At 38.2% G+C, this 14,732-nt stretch overlaps 1 protein-coding gene across 2 annotated transcripts; it reads left to right on the plus strand.

Moving 5' to 3' along the window:
• LOC132111586 (cell cycle control protein 50B-like) lies at nt 1-8,248 on the plus strand. 2 transcript variants are annotated; one of them, XM_059519021.1, is made up of 8 exons: nt 1-161; nt 4,649-4,845; nt 5,168-5,275; nt 5,353-5,460; nt 5,571-5,661; nt 5,748-5,891; nt 5,991-6,197; nt 7,439-8,248. In XM_059519021.1, the coding sequence occupies exons 2-8, from the start codon at nt 4,660-4,662 to the stop codon at nt 7,618-7,620; spliced, it is 1,026 nt and encodes a 341-aa protein (XP_059375004.1). In that variant the 5' UTR covers nt 1-161; nt 4,649-4,659; the 3' UTR covers nt 7,621-8,248. The 2 variants fall into 2 exon arrangements, with proteins under 2 accessions (XP_059375004.1, XP_059375003.1); XM_059519020.1 differs by having other exon boundaries at nt 12-270.
• Nucleotides 8,249-14,732: the final 6,484 nt, after the last annotated feature.

A 14,732-nucleotide genomic window follows, 5' to 3' on the forward strand; every position in this document is an offset into this window, starting at 1 on the left:
CCCGCCTCTAGCTAGTCTCCTTTCGCTTGTAATGCCAGAACGGAAGCGTTAGCCGTTACGCTCTTTTGGCTAATGGTTGCAGGCTTGTCTTCTAGTGGCTTTGGTCCGTATTACGCAAAGTGGAAAAGCTGGTCCAGGTGTGGGACGGACAGGTAAAACAGGTACGGGACTGTGTGAAACTGACTCTCCGGTCGATGTACAATTCTTCCCGGTTTTATAAAGAAAGCACATATAATAAGCCAAACTGACTGCGCTGATATTTATCTAAAGGTGAGTTTTGTTCTGTTTATAAAGCTTTTAAGTCTCTACTCTCGGAGTGAGTGATAATGATCGAGATTCTCCTGGTTCCCTCGACGTCACCTGTTGTTGTTGTAGTGCGTTTCATTAATGTTTTTCATCTTTCATGTTTTTTCTTTTTAAACTGAATATTTCTCATTATTTTTTATGATAATAATAATAATAATAATAAAATCTGACAAACATCCTTTTTTATGTTTATCTTGTTTTGAGATGTTTTATATGCATGGACGTAAACGGATAGTTATGGATTTATGATGGTCCATAGTAATTCCGTTTGAGTCAAACACTTTCTAATATCTTTAGACTATTTATTTGTCTTCATTGTACAGTTAATATACATTGTCAGTAGACATGCTTCAAAGAGTTATTGTAATTTTTAAGTCATCTTCACCACATCACAAATCATGTATCAGTTATGCATTTCATGACATTCTGTGGTGGAAATTATGGGAATGTATCAATATTAAATCTTGATTAATTTTTTTTTTCTTGATTAGACATGTATGTTTTAATTTATATTTTTAATTTCATCAGGTGGTATATTTGATCTCAAGCATGCTGTTAACTGTTATTGTCTTTTGAGGTATAAAAATGTGTATGAATAATTTTCAAACAATAAATCTTAAAGGGTTTACAGTAGTAGATAGTTAGCATTAATTAATCTTTTTATATTGAATTTTCATATTTACAAATTTGGGGACAAGGCTAAAATAATCACAGATGTATAAAGTACTAGAGACCCAGACTTGAGTAAAAGTACAAGTGCTCTATCAAAAAAATGACTTGAGTAGAAGTTGAAGTGCTCTTTAAGCACCACACTTAAGTAGAAGTACTAAAGTATTCAACATTTTTTGTACTTAAGTATTGCAAGTAGACTTTTTGAAAATTTACTACTCAAGTACTGAAAGTAAAAGTACAAGTATTGTGTTATGTAGTTATTAAAGAAAGTAGTCCAGAAAGGTAAGAAAAACATTATCAAAGTAGTCCATGTGACATCAGAGGGTCAGTTAGAATTTTTTGAAGCATCAAAAATACATTTTGGTCCAAAAATAGCAAAAACTACGACTTTATTCAGCATTGTCTTCTCTTCCGTGTCTGTTGTAAGACAGTTCAAAACAAAGCAGTTTGTCATATCCGGTTCGCGAACGAATCATTCGATGTAACCGGATCTTTTTTAACCAGTTCACCAAATCGAACTGAATCGTTTTAAACGGTTCGCGTCTCCAATACGCATTAATCCACAAATGACTTAAGCTGTTAACTTGTTTAATGTGGCTGACGCTCCCTCTGTGTTAAAACAAACCAATATCCCGGAGTAATTCATTTACTCAAACAGTACACTGACTGAACTGATGTGAAGAGAGAACTGAAGATGAACACCGAGCCGAGCCAGATAACGAACAACAGACTGACTCGTTCACGAGTCAAGAACACTGATCTATATATATATATATATATATATATATATAACTTATATTATAGATCAGTGGTCAAGAACCGTTTCTGTCAGACGTGTCCGATTCGAAAACCGAGGAGCTGATGATACTGCGCATGTGTGATTCAGCGTGAAAGCAAACCGACACACAGAGTGTCTGAAACGAACTGATTCTTTTGGTGATTGATTCTGAACTGATTCTGTGCTAATGTTATGAGCGCGGGTAAACCGAAGGCTTGCAGTCAACGCCAATGACGCCATTACGTCGAGCGCAAAAGAACCGGTGAACTGTTTTCTTCAACTGGTTTATTGAATCGAACTGTCAGAAAGAACTACTGGTGATTCGAAAACCGATGCAACCGTTTCTTGACTCGTGAACCAGTCACTGGGTGCTTCTCAATTCATATTTGTGCATCCTCGTTTCCTTTCCTCGCTTCCTTTCCTCGTGTCTTAGCTCCACCCTTTCAGGATGCGAGGGAAGGACGCAAGGAAAAGACGTGAGGATGGAGGACTTGAATCAAGTGAAATGATTTATCCTCGCTCCCTTCAGCGTTACTTCAAAGTGTCATCAGCTGTAATTAAAGGGATCTGCCCTTATGTTGTTAAAGTTTGTTAATTAAGACATTCATAATAAATATTAATAAAGCAAGATGCCCTGTTTGAAATATATGACATGCATGGTTTATTTGAAGTGAAAAGGTAAAATATAAATAAAAATTGTTACAACAGATGTGAAGGGGGAGGAGAATTTATACGTGCGTCACGTTAAGTCGATAAAATACTTCCGCATAGGATACACCTGTGTATCCTCGCTCATCGCTCCTCATGAAGCCTCCTCCCTCCTCGAACCTCGTCTCCTCGTGGTGCAATTAGAGAATTGAGATGTCCTTCAAGATGGCTGTGTTCGATCGGTTTCCGGGTCATAGGATGGAGGACGGAGGAGCGAGGAGACGAGTAGGGATATTGAGAAGCACCCATTATCTGGCTCGGCTCGGTGTTCATCTCTCTCTTCACGGCAGTTCAGTCAGCACGCGCAGTCTCGATGTGCCAGCTTCATCAAACCTGCCATCTACAGTTCTGTTTGTAATGGGAGTCGTAACATTTGTATAATTGTAAAGAGTAACGATACAGCACTTAAAAAAATATCGGAGTAAAAGTATTAAACTCATCGAAAATATGTACTGAAGTAAAAGTGGAAGTAGGAGAAAAAAATAATACTCTAGTAAAGTACAGATAGGGGAGAGCAGGGGCGAAAGTACCATTTTTCGGAAAAACATCATTTTAAAAGATAATGTTGTAGACAGAGATATATTTCTGCTGTGGTCAGTAACTCATAAGTCTGGTCTATCAATACCAGGTGGTATTTTGTAGAAATGTAGAAAGGCTTCAGTATAATTTCAATTTGAACATAAGTTGCACATTGTTACTTTTGACCCCATCGGTTGGGACGAAAGTAACACACAGGTGGGTTAAAAGTAACACAACAATATAAGCTACATTTATTTTCTGTTACTCTTATTTTTATTAAGTATACCTGACTATGACCTTGTAAATATGTAACTGCAAACATATTCTGTCTTTTATTTTTGTAAAAAAAAAAAATTGAATTACATATTTATATTTTTATTTTAAATTTAAGTTTCATCAAATGTCTCAAAACCCGACTGTACAAACTTTATTTTTATTTTTTTATTTTTCAGTGTATTTTTATAAAACATTTTTTCAACAGAATGAACAATATAATAATTAAATTACATTGGCATAATATAAATTCTAAACATAATGTAACAGTAGGCCTATTCATGTTTCCATCCAGTTGTTTTTATGCATAAATTCAAAATGTGCATTAAAACATCTGGAAACACTGCAAATTCATAGCTGGAGGTGTAAAAGCTAAGGTATGGCTAAAACCTAAATATAACTAAGGTAAATGCGAGGTAGGAGCTGCCCAGATGTTCCTCTATGTCCAGAAACGCTCTCTCATAAACATCTGGATAAAACCAGACCACTGTTTGTCTTTCTGACCCTCACTCATACATATTCTTTTGGTATAATATGACATAAACATTTTAATAAATGATGCAAGAGACAGAAATTGACAGAATAGCATGTACCGGAACAAAATAAATACTTCTTGTCACTGTAGCGGGACAAAAGTAACAACTGTTACTTTCGTCCCGACAGGAACTCCTGGCATTTAAACCTGATTTACTTTTATACTAAAAAACTTTGATAATGCAAACTTTAGGATGTGTTAAAGCACTAAATAACCTGTAGATTGATCATTACTGTGACACATGAAACAAAAAAAACAACACAACTAATTAAAAAAATTACCAATAATTTACTTTTTGTACTCAAAAACAGTTTTACCGACCTAACTGCGGGAAATGATGAGGAAATCACGTGATATTTCTCAGCTCCAACAAGGATTTAATGCTGAATATACCGTCATAGCTGGGAATGCAAATGCAGTAATAGGCTCTGAGAAAATCGCTTTGTTACTTTCGTCCCGCGTTACTTTCGCCCCGGTTCTCCCCTACCGCCGTTTAGTAGCCTACTTAAGTACAGTAGTGAAGTAGTTCTACTTCGTTACTATACATCTCTGAAAATAATACAATACAATGATACATAAAAAGTCACCAAGGCATAGTAAAAAAAAAAGTTTACCATTAGAGCTTTAAAGGTATACAGTACCTTCATATAACAAAAAGATAAAGGGTAAAATCTCTTCTTTTTAATAAAATATAAGCTTCTTGGTTATAAAGGTTCCCAAAGATGAAGAAACATCCAGTGTTTTATGTATTATTAGTTGCATTGCACTTGATCTCATTTCCATTGGGCTTTTAAAATAGTATCATTATTTTATCTATGAAATATAGGTGCACATAGTAAGCTTGTCTTTCCTTTCAGAGGACATCAGGATGAAGAACGAGGGAAACACAGATAAACGGCCTGACAACACTGCATTCACGCAGCAACGGCTCCCAGCATGGCAGCCCATTCTCTCCGCTGGCATCGTCATTCCCGGCTTTCTCCTCATTGGTTTGGCTTTCATAGGCATCGGAATTGGCCTCTTTCTGACCTCACAGACCATCCAAGTGCAGGAGGTAAGCATTTACTGCGGGACAACAACAGAAAACAGTTCACTGGGTGGATGACATGGCATTGTCAGTAGAGTTTGTTCATCCTCTGATCAAGTAGCACATCTATTAGTTCAAACAAATGTTCTGAGGTCTGTCATTGGTTGTTTGTTAAAGGATAGACAACACTGTTTAAACATTCAAGTCTGTTTTAGAGTTAATGAACCCCGGCTCTATATTAGCGCCTCGTCGCTGAGTTAGTTTGGAGGTGTCGTCATGCCGTGGTCTTTTGTTCAAGGTGGGAGACATTAATTAAAGATTAATGCTCTCTTTTCTCACCATGTCACAGATGGATTACACAGGCTTTGAAGCAGATTCACCCTGTTTCAAGTGTACGAGACTAAGCAACCAAAACTGCACCTGTGAAGTCACATTCTCCCTCAGCACATTATTTAAGGTAAAGTCTATTTTGAAGCCTGATTTTTCTTCCTCTCTCAGTTAGAACGTGACTGATAATGTCTGTGGTGCTTTCAGGGTCCTGTCTTCTTTTACTATGGCCTGTCTAATTACTACCAGAACTTCAGAAGATATGGTGTGTCAAAAGATTATAATCAGCTCACTGGCGATACACTATATTTCAAGGTTTGCATTTGGCATGAACAATCTTTTAAATGTTGTTTTAACTTTTGGATCTTACTTTTTTATGTAAAGAGTCCTACTTTCCTTGTTTTTATTGTCATCTGACTTTCTAGAGTCCAGACAGGGATTGCGATCCATTTTCGAAAGACTCAAAACAGAACTACATTGTCCCGTGTGGCGCTATAGCGAATAGCCTTTTCAATGGTATCATTTCAGATTTACATTGTAGATTAACTTTATGAATGAATTTAGCTCTGAAACTAATAATTTGTTTATGTGTTTCTGCAAAGACACATTTGAGCTCTACCAAATAATCAATGATACGAAGAAGCAGGTGCCATTAGATGGAAGAGGAATCTCCTGGTGGACTGATTACAACATAAAGTACAGGAACCCTTCGCCTGTGAATGGCTCCTTAGCAAAAGCTTTTGATGGTACTTTAGATTTTAGTTATGTGAAAGTAGCTACAAGATTAGATTTGAGACTTGGAATAGAACTGAATTTTGTTCATCTTTATTAATGCTGATTGACAGGTACAGTGAAGCCCATTAACTGGCCCAGGCCAGCATACGAGCTGGACCTCACAGACCCAAACAACAATGGTTTCCTGAACCAGGACTTTCTTGTGTGGATGAGGAGGGCTGCACTTCCTCAGTTCAGGAAGCTGTACCGGCGAATCACAGATGGGGATTATGCCGCGGGGCTCCCTGCTGGAAACTACTCTCTGACAGTGCATTACAGTATCCTTGTCATTAAAAAAAAGTTCAAACTCACTCAAGACATAGGGATTAATAATAGGATTTTCATATTTTATTCATTTTACCAAGTTGTTAAGTTTGTAGGATTTAAAGCCTCATCATGCCTACAATCAGGAAGTCTCAGGATTGCATATGGTGTCAGTCCTTTTCACAGATGTCCTTTAACCATGTTTGCCTGTGATGCAGGCAAACAGGTTTTGCAGGTTGGGTGTGGCTTTTAGCTGGTCCAGTGTAGAATGTAGAAGAAACAAACAAGGGTTTTGAATATGTAGATAGTCAAAAGGGCAGATGAAGTTTGTCTTAAAGGTACACTTTTGTAAATTTTTTGCATATATATATTTTTTTCTCCTTAGACAAGTTTTCCACAAAAGGAAATTCATTTTAATTTTGAAAAAATGTTTAACATCATGTAAACTGCACCAAAAAACGTGTTTTTAAAAGTAGTTATGCTTACCAAGGCATTTATTTGATTAAAAATACAATAAAAGTAATACTGTAAAATTTTATTACAAATATAAAGTAATTATTTTCTATTTTAATACATTTTAAAATGTGATGGCAAAGCTGAATTTTCAGCAGTCATTACTCCAGTCTTCAGTGTCACAGGATCCTTCAGAAATCATTCTAATATGCCGATTTGGTGCAACGTTTCTTCTTATTATCAAAGAAGAAAACAGTTACGCTGCTCAATATTTTCATGAAAACCATGATCCATTTTTCCAGGATTCTTTGATGAATTAAAAAAAAAAAAAAAGTTAAAAAGGACAGATTATTATGATTATTTTTTTAAATGATTTTTGTAACATTAGTAACATAATTTTATAACATAAAGTTGTTACTGCCACTTTTGATCAATTTAAATGAAGTATTAATTTCTTTAAAAGGGGACCAAATGACAAAATCTCGTTAATCTTTTAACCCTCCTGTTATTGTAATTTTTGCTTGTTTAATAAATTATTTATGGCTGATAGTGAATGGAGGATTTCAACAAAGGTATCAGTGACTGAAAACTAGCTTTTTCTTTAGGTGTCAAAATGTGTCCAAAATGACTGCCTGTGAAACATAAACACCTTTAAGGCAACGTTTCAGAAGCGCCTGTTGCCTGGGGAAATGTCAGGTTTTAGTTTTTTTTTAAAATATATATGTATATATATAAATGCAATAGAAATGTTAATGTGCATCATAAATGAAGCATGTTTGTTTCTTAACCACATCATTTCCAGACTACCCAGTACTGAGTTTTGATGGACGTAAGACGGTGGTCTTCAGCAATGTGTCTTGGATGGGAGGGAAGAACAACTTCTTGGGCATTGCTTATTTAGTAGTTGGCTCTTTGTGTGTGGTAATGTCAGTGGTTATGTTAGTTGTTTATGCCAAATTCAAATTCTCAGATGATGAGGCATGATGATGCAAGGTAGCTTTGCTTATAAAGACCATCTCGTACATGCATCAAAAAACAAGAAAGCAAAGAAATTAGGCATTCGTTAGGATGCAGCCAAATGTTATTTTGAGACATAAACATCATGTTTTTATAATCACATGTTAGAAATTTCTAACTTCCGGGTATTTGTTTATTTTTAATCCGGAATTGTTCATTTACTAAAAGAACATTAATGTTCCAAGAGTGACATCTTCAAATGAGTTCAAGAATCTAAAGATCAAAAATGTTATCCGAGGTCATCTTTCAGGGAATGTTGCAGGGTTTTTTTTATATACTTTGACTCTCTCTCAGGTATAAAAGATGAATTAGCAGTTTGATTAGCTATTTTGTTTAGTTTCTGGACAATACAGATCAAAGATTTTAATGATTTTTACATTTGTTTAAAACGTAGACTTCTTGACACCTCAAGAAATGTTTAACAGATATATGGACAGAGACAGTCTCAGGTGCCATGTCTACCTGTCAAATTCATAGCTTGGTTGAAGCTTTGTGTATGTTTCATATATTGAGAATTAAAATGTGTTGTTGCTTGTATATTTTCTGTATTAAACTTAAAATGCTGTTTTATTATATTAAAACATTTACACAAGCATTTTATTGATGTCTTATAATATTTAGCCATAACAGCAGAATAAAAAAAAAATGTTTATTGTGAGCTTTTAACAGTTTCAAGCATGAAATATTTTATTTCTAAGCAAGGGAAATGGTGTGCTTTTACAGTGCCATTTGTACTGGACAAGTTAAATGAAAGTGAAGGGTGAATCTTGACTTCATTTGCACGCATCTGTGATATTGATCTCTGTTAATGAAGGAGCTCTTATTTGGGAGCAGTATTCTGTGCAGAGTTCAGCTCTAATTCCGCACTCTGCTTCAGTGTTTTTTGAAATACAGTGTTTGAACTGTGAGGATAGAACAGTTTTCAGAATGAATCTGCTCATAATTATCACTTTGAGCTTATTTGAATAACTTTTGATTGTCTGGAGCTTATTTTTAATATCACTTAAAATAAAAAAGGCTATTGTCTGCAAATGGGTTGGGCAAGTAAAGATGACATAATTAAGATTTGTGATGAATTCAAATGCACAATTAGTGAATTACTGAAACCCTCCATCACATTTGTGCCTTTGTATACATCATTTAACATTAGACTGATTTGGGGAGAACCTACACTACTAAAAATTTAGCTATTACTAAGTTTTCACTGTCACACGATTAACTTAAGAAATCATGCTAATATGCTGGTGCTTGAGAAACATTTCTTACTATTGACGATGTTGAAAACAGATGTGCTATACGTAATATTTTTGTGGAAACCATGATTAATTTTTTTCAAGATTGTTTGATGAGTAGAGTGGAATGTTCAAATGAACTGTATTTTATTTGAAATAGAAATGTTTTACAACTTTCTACATTTCTTTACTGTCACACTTAGTCAATTTAACGCATGTTTTATATATATATATATATATATATATATATATATATATATATGAGATGCGCAATGAAATGTGTAACACTGCTGTGTGTGCACTAGGTGGCACGGTTGGATCAAGGTAGTAGTAGTATGTTGGAATCCCTTTATTTCGGTTTTTAGTCTCAGAAGGATTACAGGCCTCGCTTCTCTCGGTTGTTGTTGGGTTTGTAGACCAGGCTGTGGATGTGTTGAGTGTGAGAGAGCCTGTAGTGGAGGTTCTTCCACTGATGACTGTGTCGTCTACAGACAGTTTTGGCCAGGCAGGGCTGATATCACTGTTTTTGTATTATTAGGCTGTGATATGGGTGCCTTCATTTCCTGTTCTTTCAGATGGTTGAAGCATTCCTGATATTGGAAAGGCTGAGAGGAGAGAGCAAAGAAAAAAAAAAAAAAACCCAACAACAAGGTCAGAGGTGCATCTCAGTCTTTCATTTCTTTGTCTCTCTTTTCTTAATACAGGCATTGCATTATAAGTGCAAGTGGTGATGGCTCGTGTGTGGGTGTTTTACTCTGGAAAGCCAGGGTCTTTATGAGCAGAACAGATATTTATTAGACATTATCTGACTGGTTCCGCCCTTCTGGAAAGCTATATACTTAATTGTTTTACTCTTCATAGCCATATTATTTGTCGGACCTCGACCAATAATGCAAAGCACTGTGTTATTATTAAAGTGATAAGTGTTTCCATAACAACATATCCTGTACGTAATGACCAGTTTAATGAGGTAGAGCGAGCGAGGTAGAGCAGAAAGGTCCGCCACTTGAGTCGAATCTTGACTGTCACCAGGACTTCACTAGCGCATGTCGGTGGTGTTGATGCTGTTAGTGTGTGGAGGGAATTTGAGCGAGTATACATTTAGCTCTATGTCTTCACAGCGAAGTATTGATAAACAAACATTAATTGTAATGAATTCAAGCACTCGGAACTCTCACGCACATCCTGCTGCGACAACACCCTTATTTAAATGAATACACAACTTCACTCAGGCTCTAATAATAGATTGATTGCACATTATCAAGCAATTATGAACCCGTGTTACGGTTTCTGAGGATTCGGCATCACTGAATGCAGAATGTCGAACAATTACACAGTCAACGTGACTGCAGGCATTTTATGTAAAACAGGCATGAGCAAATGAAGCCAGTGATGATCTGAGTGTTTCACATCAGTTTCACATAAATAACAGCGTTTATACTATGTAGGCATATATATATATATATATATATATATATATATATATATATATATATACATCCTTAAATGTTTTCCTTAAAAAACATAATTTAAGAAAAAAACGCCATGGATATCCTGGATGGGATTGGGATTACTCGAGTAAATGATTAGGATATTTTCATTTTTGTGTGAACTAATCCTTTAACACTGTATTACAGAAATACACTTGGTGAAAAAAGAAACGTGCATTTTACGGGACACTGTATTTTAAAGATACTTAAAACATAAAAATCAATACGATATGCCGAGAGAGAGAGAGAGAGAGAGAGAGAGCGTTTGTGTGTGTGACCGAGTGATTTAGCCTGAGTGCGTTTGTATGTGTTTAAGTGAATGTGTGTGTGTGACGGCACGCGACTGGTCAGAAAGCAACGTGTAACGATAAGGGCCGTTCACATATCGCGTCTGTTGCGTGCTCAAGTTCGTTATTTCCAATGTAGTCGTGTGGTATGCGGGGGTCGGGGTGTAGGCGGTTGCGATGGGTCGGGTATTGGTAAACATATGATCACTCACCGCTGTCAACGTTTTTTGTATTTTTGTAATGTCAATTGCCTTTGAATCATGTGTCATGTCACTCCGCAAGTAGTCCAATAATTTGTCACGATTGAAGTTCAAAGGCGCACCGTTCTGAATGCGCACACACCCAACCATCTACTCACGTGAACAGCTTCAGTTGACTGACGAAGACCGTGAACACGGGTGATTCATGTAAGCAAATCCAATATATTGTCTTTCATTTTTCAGGTCTAGTCAAATTTAACCAATCAATTGATCACTTTTGACATGATTCCATAACATTAATGTTAAACGATTCTGGGCTAACTTAGCAAAGTAACGGCATGTTGGTTATTGCTTACTTCTAGCTAGAAAGTTTAGCAGCTTCTACAAGGCTCGAAATTGCCAACATTTTTGTCGCATATGCTCCTGAAATTTAATCTGTGCGACCTAAAAATATATTTGGGAGTAACGTTATATGCGCGGAGCATATGAGCATATCTGTCCACTAATGACTCGTCCCATTTGCGAACTAATGACTCCTTTGAACCGATTAACTTTAATGGATGTGTAAGGTTTAGAAGTGGAGTTCATATTTCATATTGAAAAGTTGTAATGCTTAGAATTTAATATGATTTATATTTGAGTTAATATACTAGAAGTATATTTACAATGTTTAGTCAGTTAATTATTTACACCTTTATGTGTTTACATATTTAATGCAGTAAGGATATTCTGCTGAATTCACTCACGTTTATCTCAGTCTAAGTCCTTGCTTCTGATTGGTTAGTGACCCCACGTGAAAGGCTGTGTTTAAGGAAGTGTTGTTGTTGTGACGGTGTTCAGTAAAAATTGCCAGTCTTCTGTCTCCGTTCTGCTGTTTATTATCATAAAGAGTGATCTACCACCACATACCGAACCTTCACGTTACATTTGGTGGCAGCGTGGTGTTATTTTGGTGGTTTTTGCACATTTGGTGAGTTTTATTCCTACGACCTGTGAATGCGTTTTTTTTTTTTTTTTTTTTGTGCGCTATCTGGATTTTACACTCTTTGAGAGCAGTGGATTACCTAAAAACTAGTGTGGAGATATTAAGGGAATATTGCGGTATTTATTTATTAATTTTAGTTTCCACTTTACGTGCTTTTTGTGAGTTTTGGGACTGGACATTTTGTCACCATGTCGGCTGATGAAAGTGAAACTAGGCTGCAGTCTTCCCCCACACGACGACGGCGAGATGCTAACGTTACATCAACAGGCGCTGTTTCTCTAGCCACATGTGCTGTCTCCAGTGCCCTAAAAATTGATCTTCCACCTATTTTTAAAGTAGATGGGACTGAATCATTCACAAGTTGGTCTCGACGTTTTGAAGTGGCAGTGCAGGCTATGAGTTCAACTGATACAGATCTGTATACGGTGATGTCTTCCGTCCTCCCTACTCGCCTAGCAGATGCTGCATTTCTGTATTGGGACAGTCTTCCTTCTTCGATCCAGAAGGACTATGATTCAGTAAAGGAGAAACTCAGGGACGTTTTTGGACCAATATATTCCCTGCCATTCTTCCAGACACATGTGAATGCTCGACCTCGTCGACCAGGTGAAAGTTTGGATGTGTACAGTGCTGACATCACTCGTCTTGTATTAAAAGCCTTTCCCAACTATGACCACAATGCACTGGAGGGTGAAAAATTTCGCCGCTTTGTTGCTGGCTTGGACCCAAATCTTCAGTCAAAAGTCCATGAGATGGGTGCGGAGGATCTTGAGGATGCCCTGCGTATCGCCAGCCGCTGTGAGAGGGCACGTGCAGCGCTCCAACTGACAACGTAGGTAGGGTCTCCACACTCTCAATCTTCAGAGCAGGTAGCTATGGTTCGTCCTAAACCTACTGATGATAAGCTTCTGCATGCAGTTGAGCAGCTGACTCTTACTGTCAACAGCTTACAAAGTGAAGTACACCTATTAAGAGAGAAACACAGCTACCTGGCCCAGCGTCTGGACTCCCAAACTGAAAGGTTTTACTCTGACGATGCTCGATACAGTGCATGCAGTGTCGCTCCACAACCCTATTATAACAGATAACACCGCAGAGACAATTACTCACCTGAGCATTATAATGGTCGTGATCTAGGGTCCTGCTATGACCGTTGTCCTCCTTCCCCTGTTACTCAGAGAGACCGTCAATGGCATGACAATGACAGACGTGACCGGCATCGCTCTCCCTCACGCCAGTCCTATCAGTACTCCAGGTATGGTCGCCATGACAAGGATGATACGAACAGATACAGACGCAGCCCTAGTCCTGCTCCACGGGGAAACAGGGATGCCAGTCCACATGCTAGAGGTAGTGTTTGCTTCAAGTCTCCTGAACGATATCCGCACTCTGACTCCAACCGTCAGGGAAACTTCCATTAGCTGCTGTTGAGGGGCAAACATCAGCTACTGTCTCACTGCCCCAGAAGGATTCCCCCAAGTTAATGCCTGACATGAATGACTCACACTCTGATGATTCTGTCTCTTCTACAATCTTGGCTATTGTTGAGGGCATTGAAGTATGCACTTTAATTGACTCTGGTTCTACTGTTTCCATTGTGAGCGAAGATTTTCGTAACTCTCACCCAGCATTGAAAAAACGCCCCATGACACCCTCCTCTCTGCCAGCTCGCTCAGTCGATGGACAGTGCCTGGACATTTTAGGCAAGTTAACGATTGGTATCAGACTTGGACATCAGGTATGGCAACAGGACTTTGAAATTCTCAGAGGTGCTTTCCAGCCAGTCATTCTTGGGTTTGATTTTCTGCGGAAACACCATGCCCTCCTTGACATAAACAACAAAATGCTGCAACTTTGGGACATGAAAATTCCTCTCCTGCCCAAAGGACATGAAGTGGCCGTTTGCTGTAATGTATCTGTGCTAGCGCCCACTAAGATTCCAGCTATGAGTGAAACTCTCATCACAGCCTGTGTGTCAGCAGCTACACCTGCTTCTCCCATGCCAACTGACTATTATGGTGTTCTCATGCCCAACCCATCGTGTGACATCATTGTGGCACATTCTCTGAGTGAGGTTCAGAATGGTACAACTGTGGTTCGAATCTTAAATCCCTCCCGAGATGACGTTGAGCTGCATTCAGGTCAACATCTGGGTGAGTTTCATTCGGTTTCATCTGTTGACGTCGTATCAGGGGAAGGGACAGGGTGTGCAACCTCCCCTGTGCATGAAATCCATCCATCTGTCCAGATAAATGACAGCGACCTGTCACCTTCCCAAGTTCAGTCTCTGAAATCACTGCTTCAGAAATACTCAGCAGTATTCAGTAAACACTCAGAGGACAGAGGTCGCACGAGCATCATCAAGCATCAAATCCGCACTGGTGAGGCCACACCAATTAAACAGAGAGCCTACAGAGTGACACCAGAACAGAGAGCTGAAATACAGACTCAAGTTGACAACCTGTTAAAGGCAGATGTCATTGAAGAAAGCTACAGTCCCTGGGCTGCGCCAGTTGTTTTGGTGCGCAAGAAAAATGGCACATGGCGTTTCTGCCTGGACTATAGAAAACTTAATACAGTGACAATCAAAGATTCCCACCCTCTTCCGAGAGTCGATGATGCACTGGATGCTTTGTCGGGCTCTGTCTGGTTCTCCAAAATGGACCTACAACATGGCTATTGGCAAGTCAAGCTGCAGGAGGAAGACCGTGAAAAAACAGCATTCACAACAGGTAGTGGCCTTTATCACTTTAAAGTTATGCCAATGGGTCTCACCAACGCTCCAGCCACATGCCAGCTCTTGATGGAAATGGTACTTCGTGGCCTTCCATGGAGAACATTGTATTTGGATGATGTCCTCATCTACAGCCGCTCTTTCAATGAAC

The sequence above is a fragment of the Carassius carassius genome, chromosome 31 (assembly GCF_963082965.1).
Source record: "Carassius carassius chromosome 31, fCarCar2.1, whole genome shotgun sequence".
NCBI lineage: Eukaryota > Metazoa > Chordata > Actinopteri > Cypriniformes > Cyprinidae > Carassius > Carassius carassius.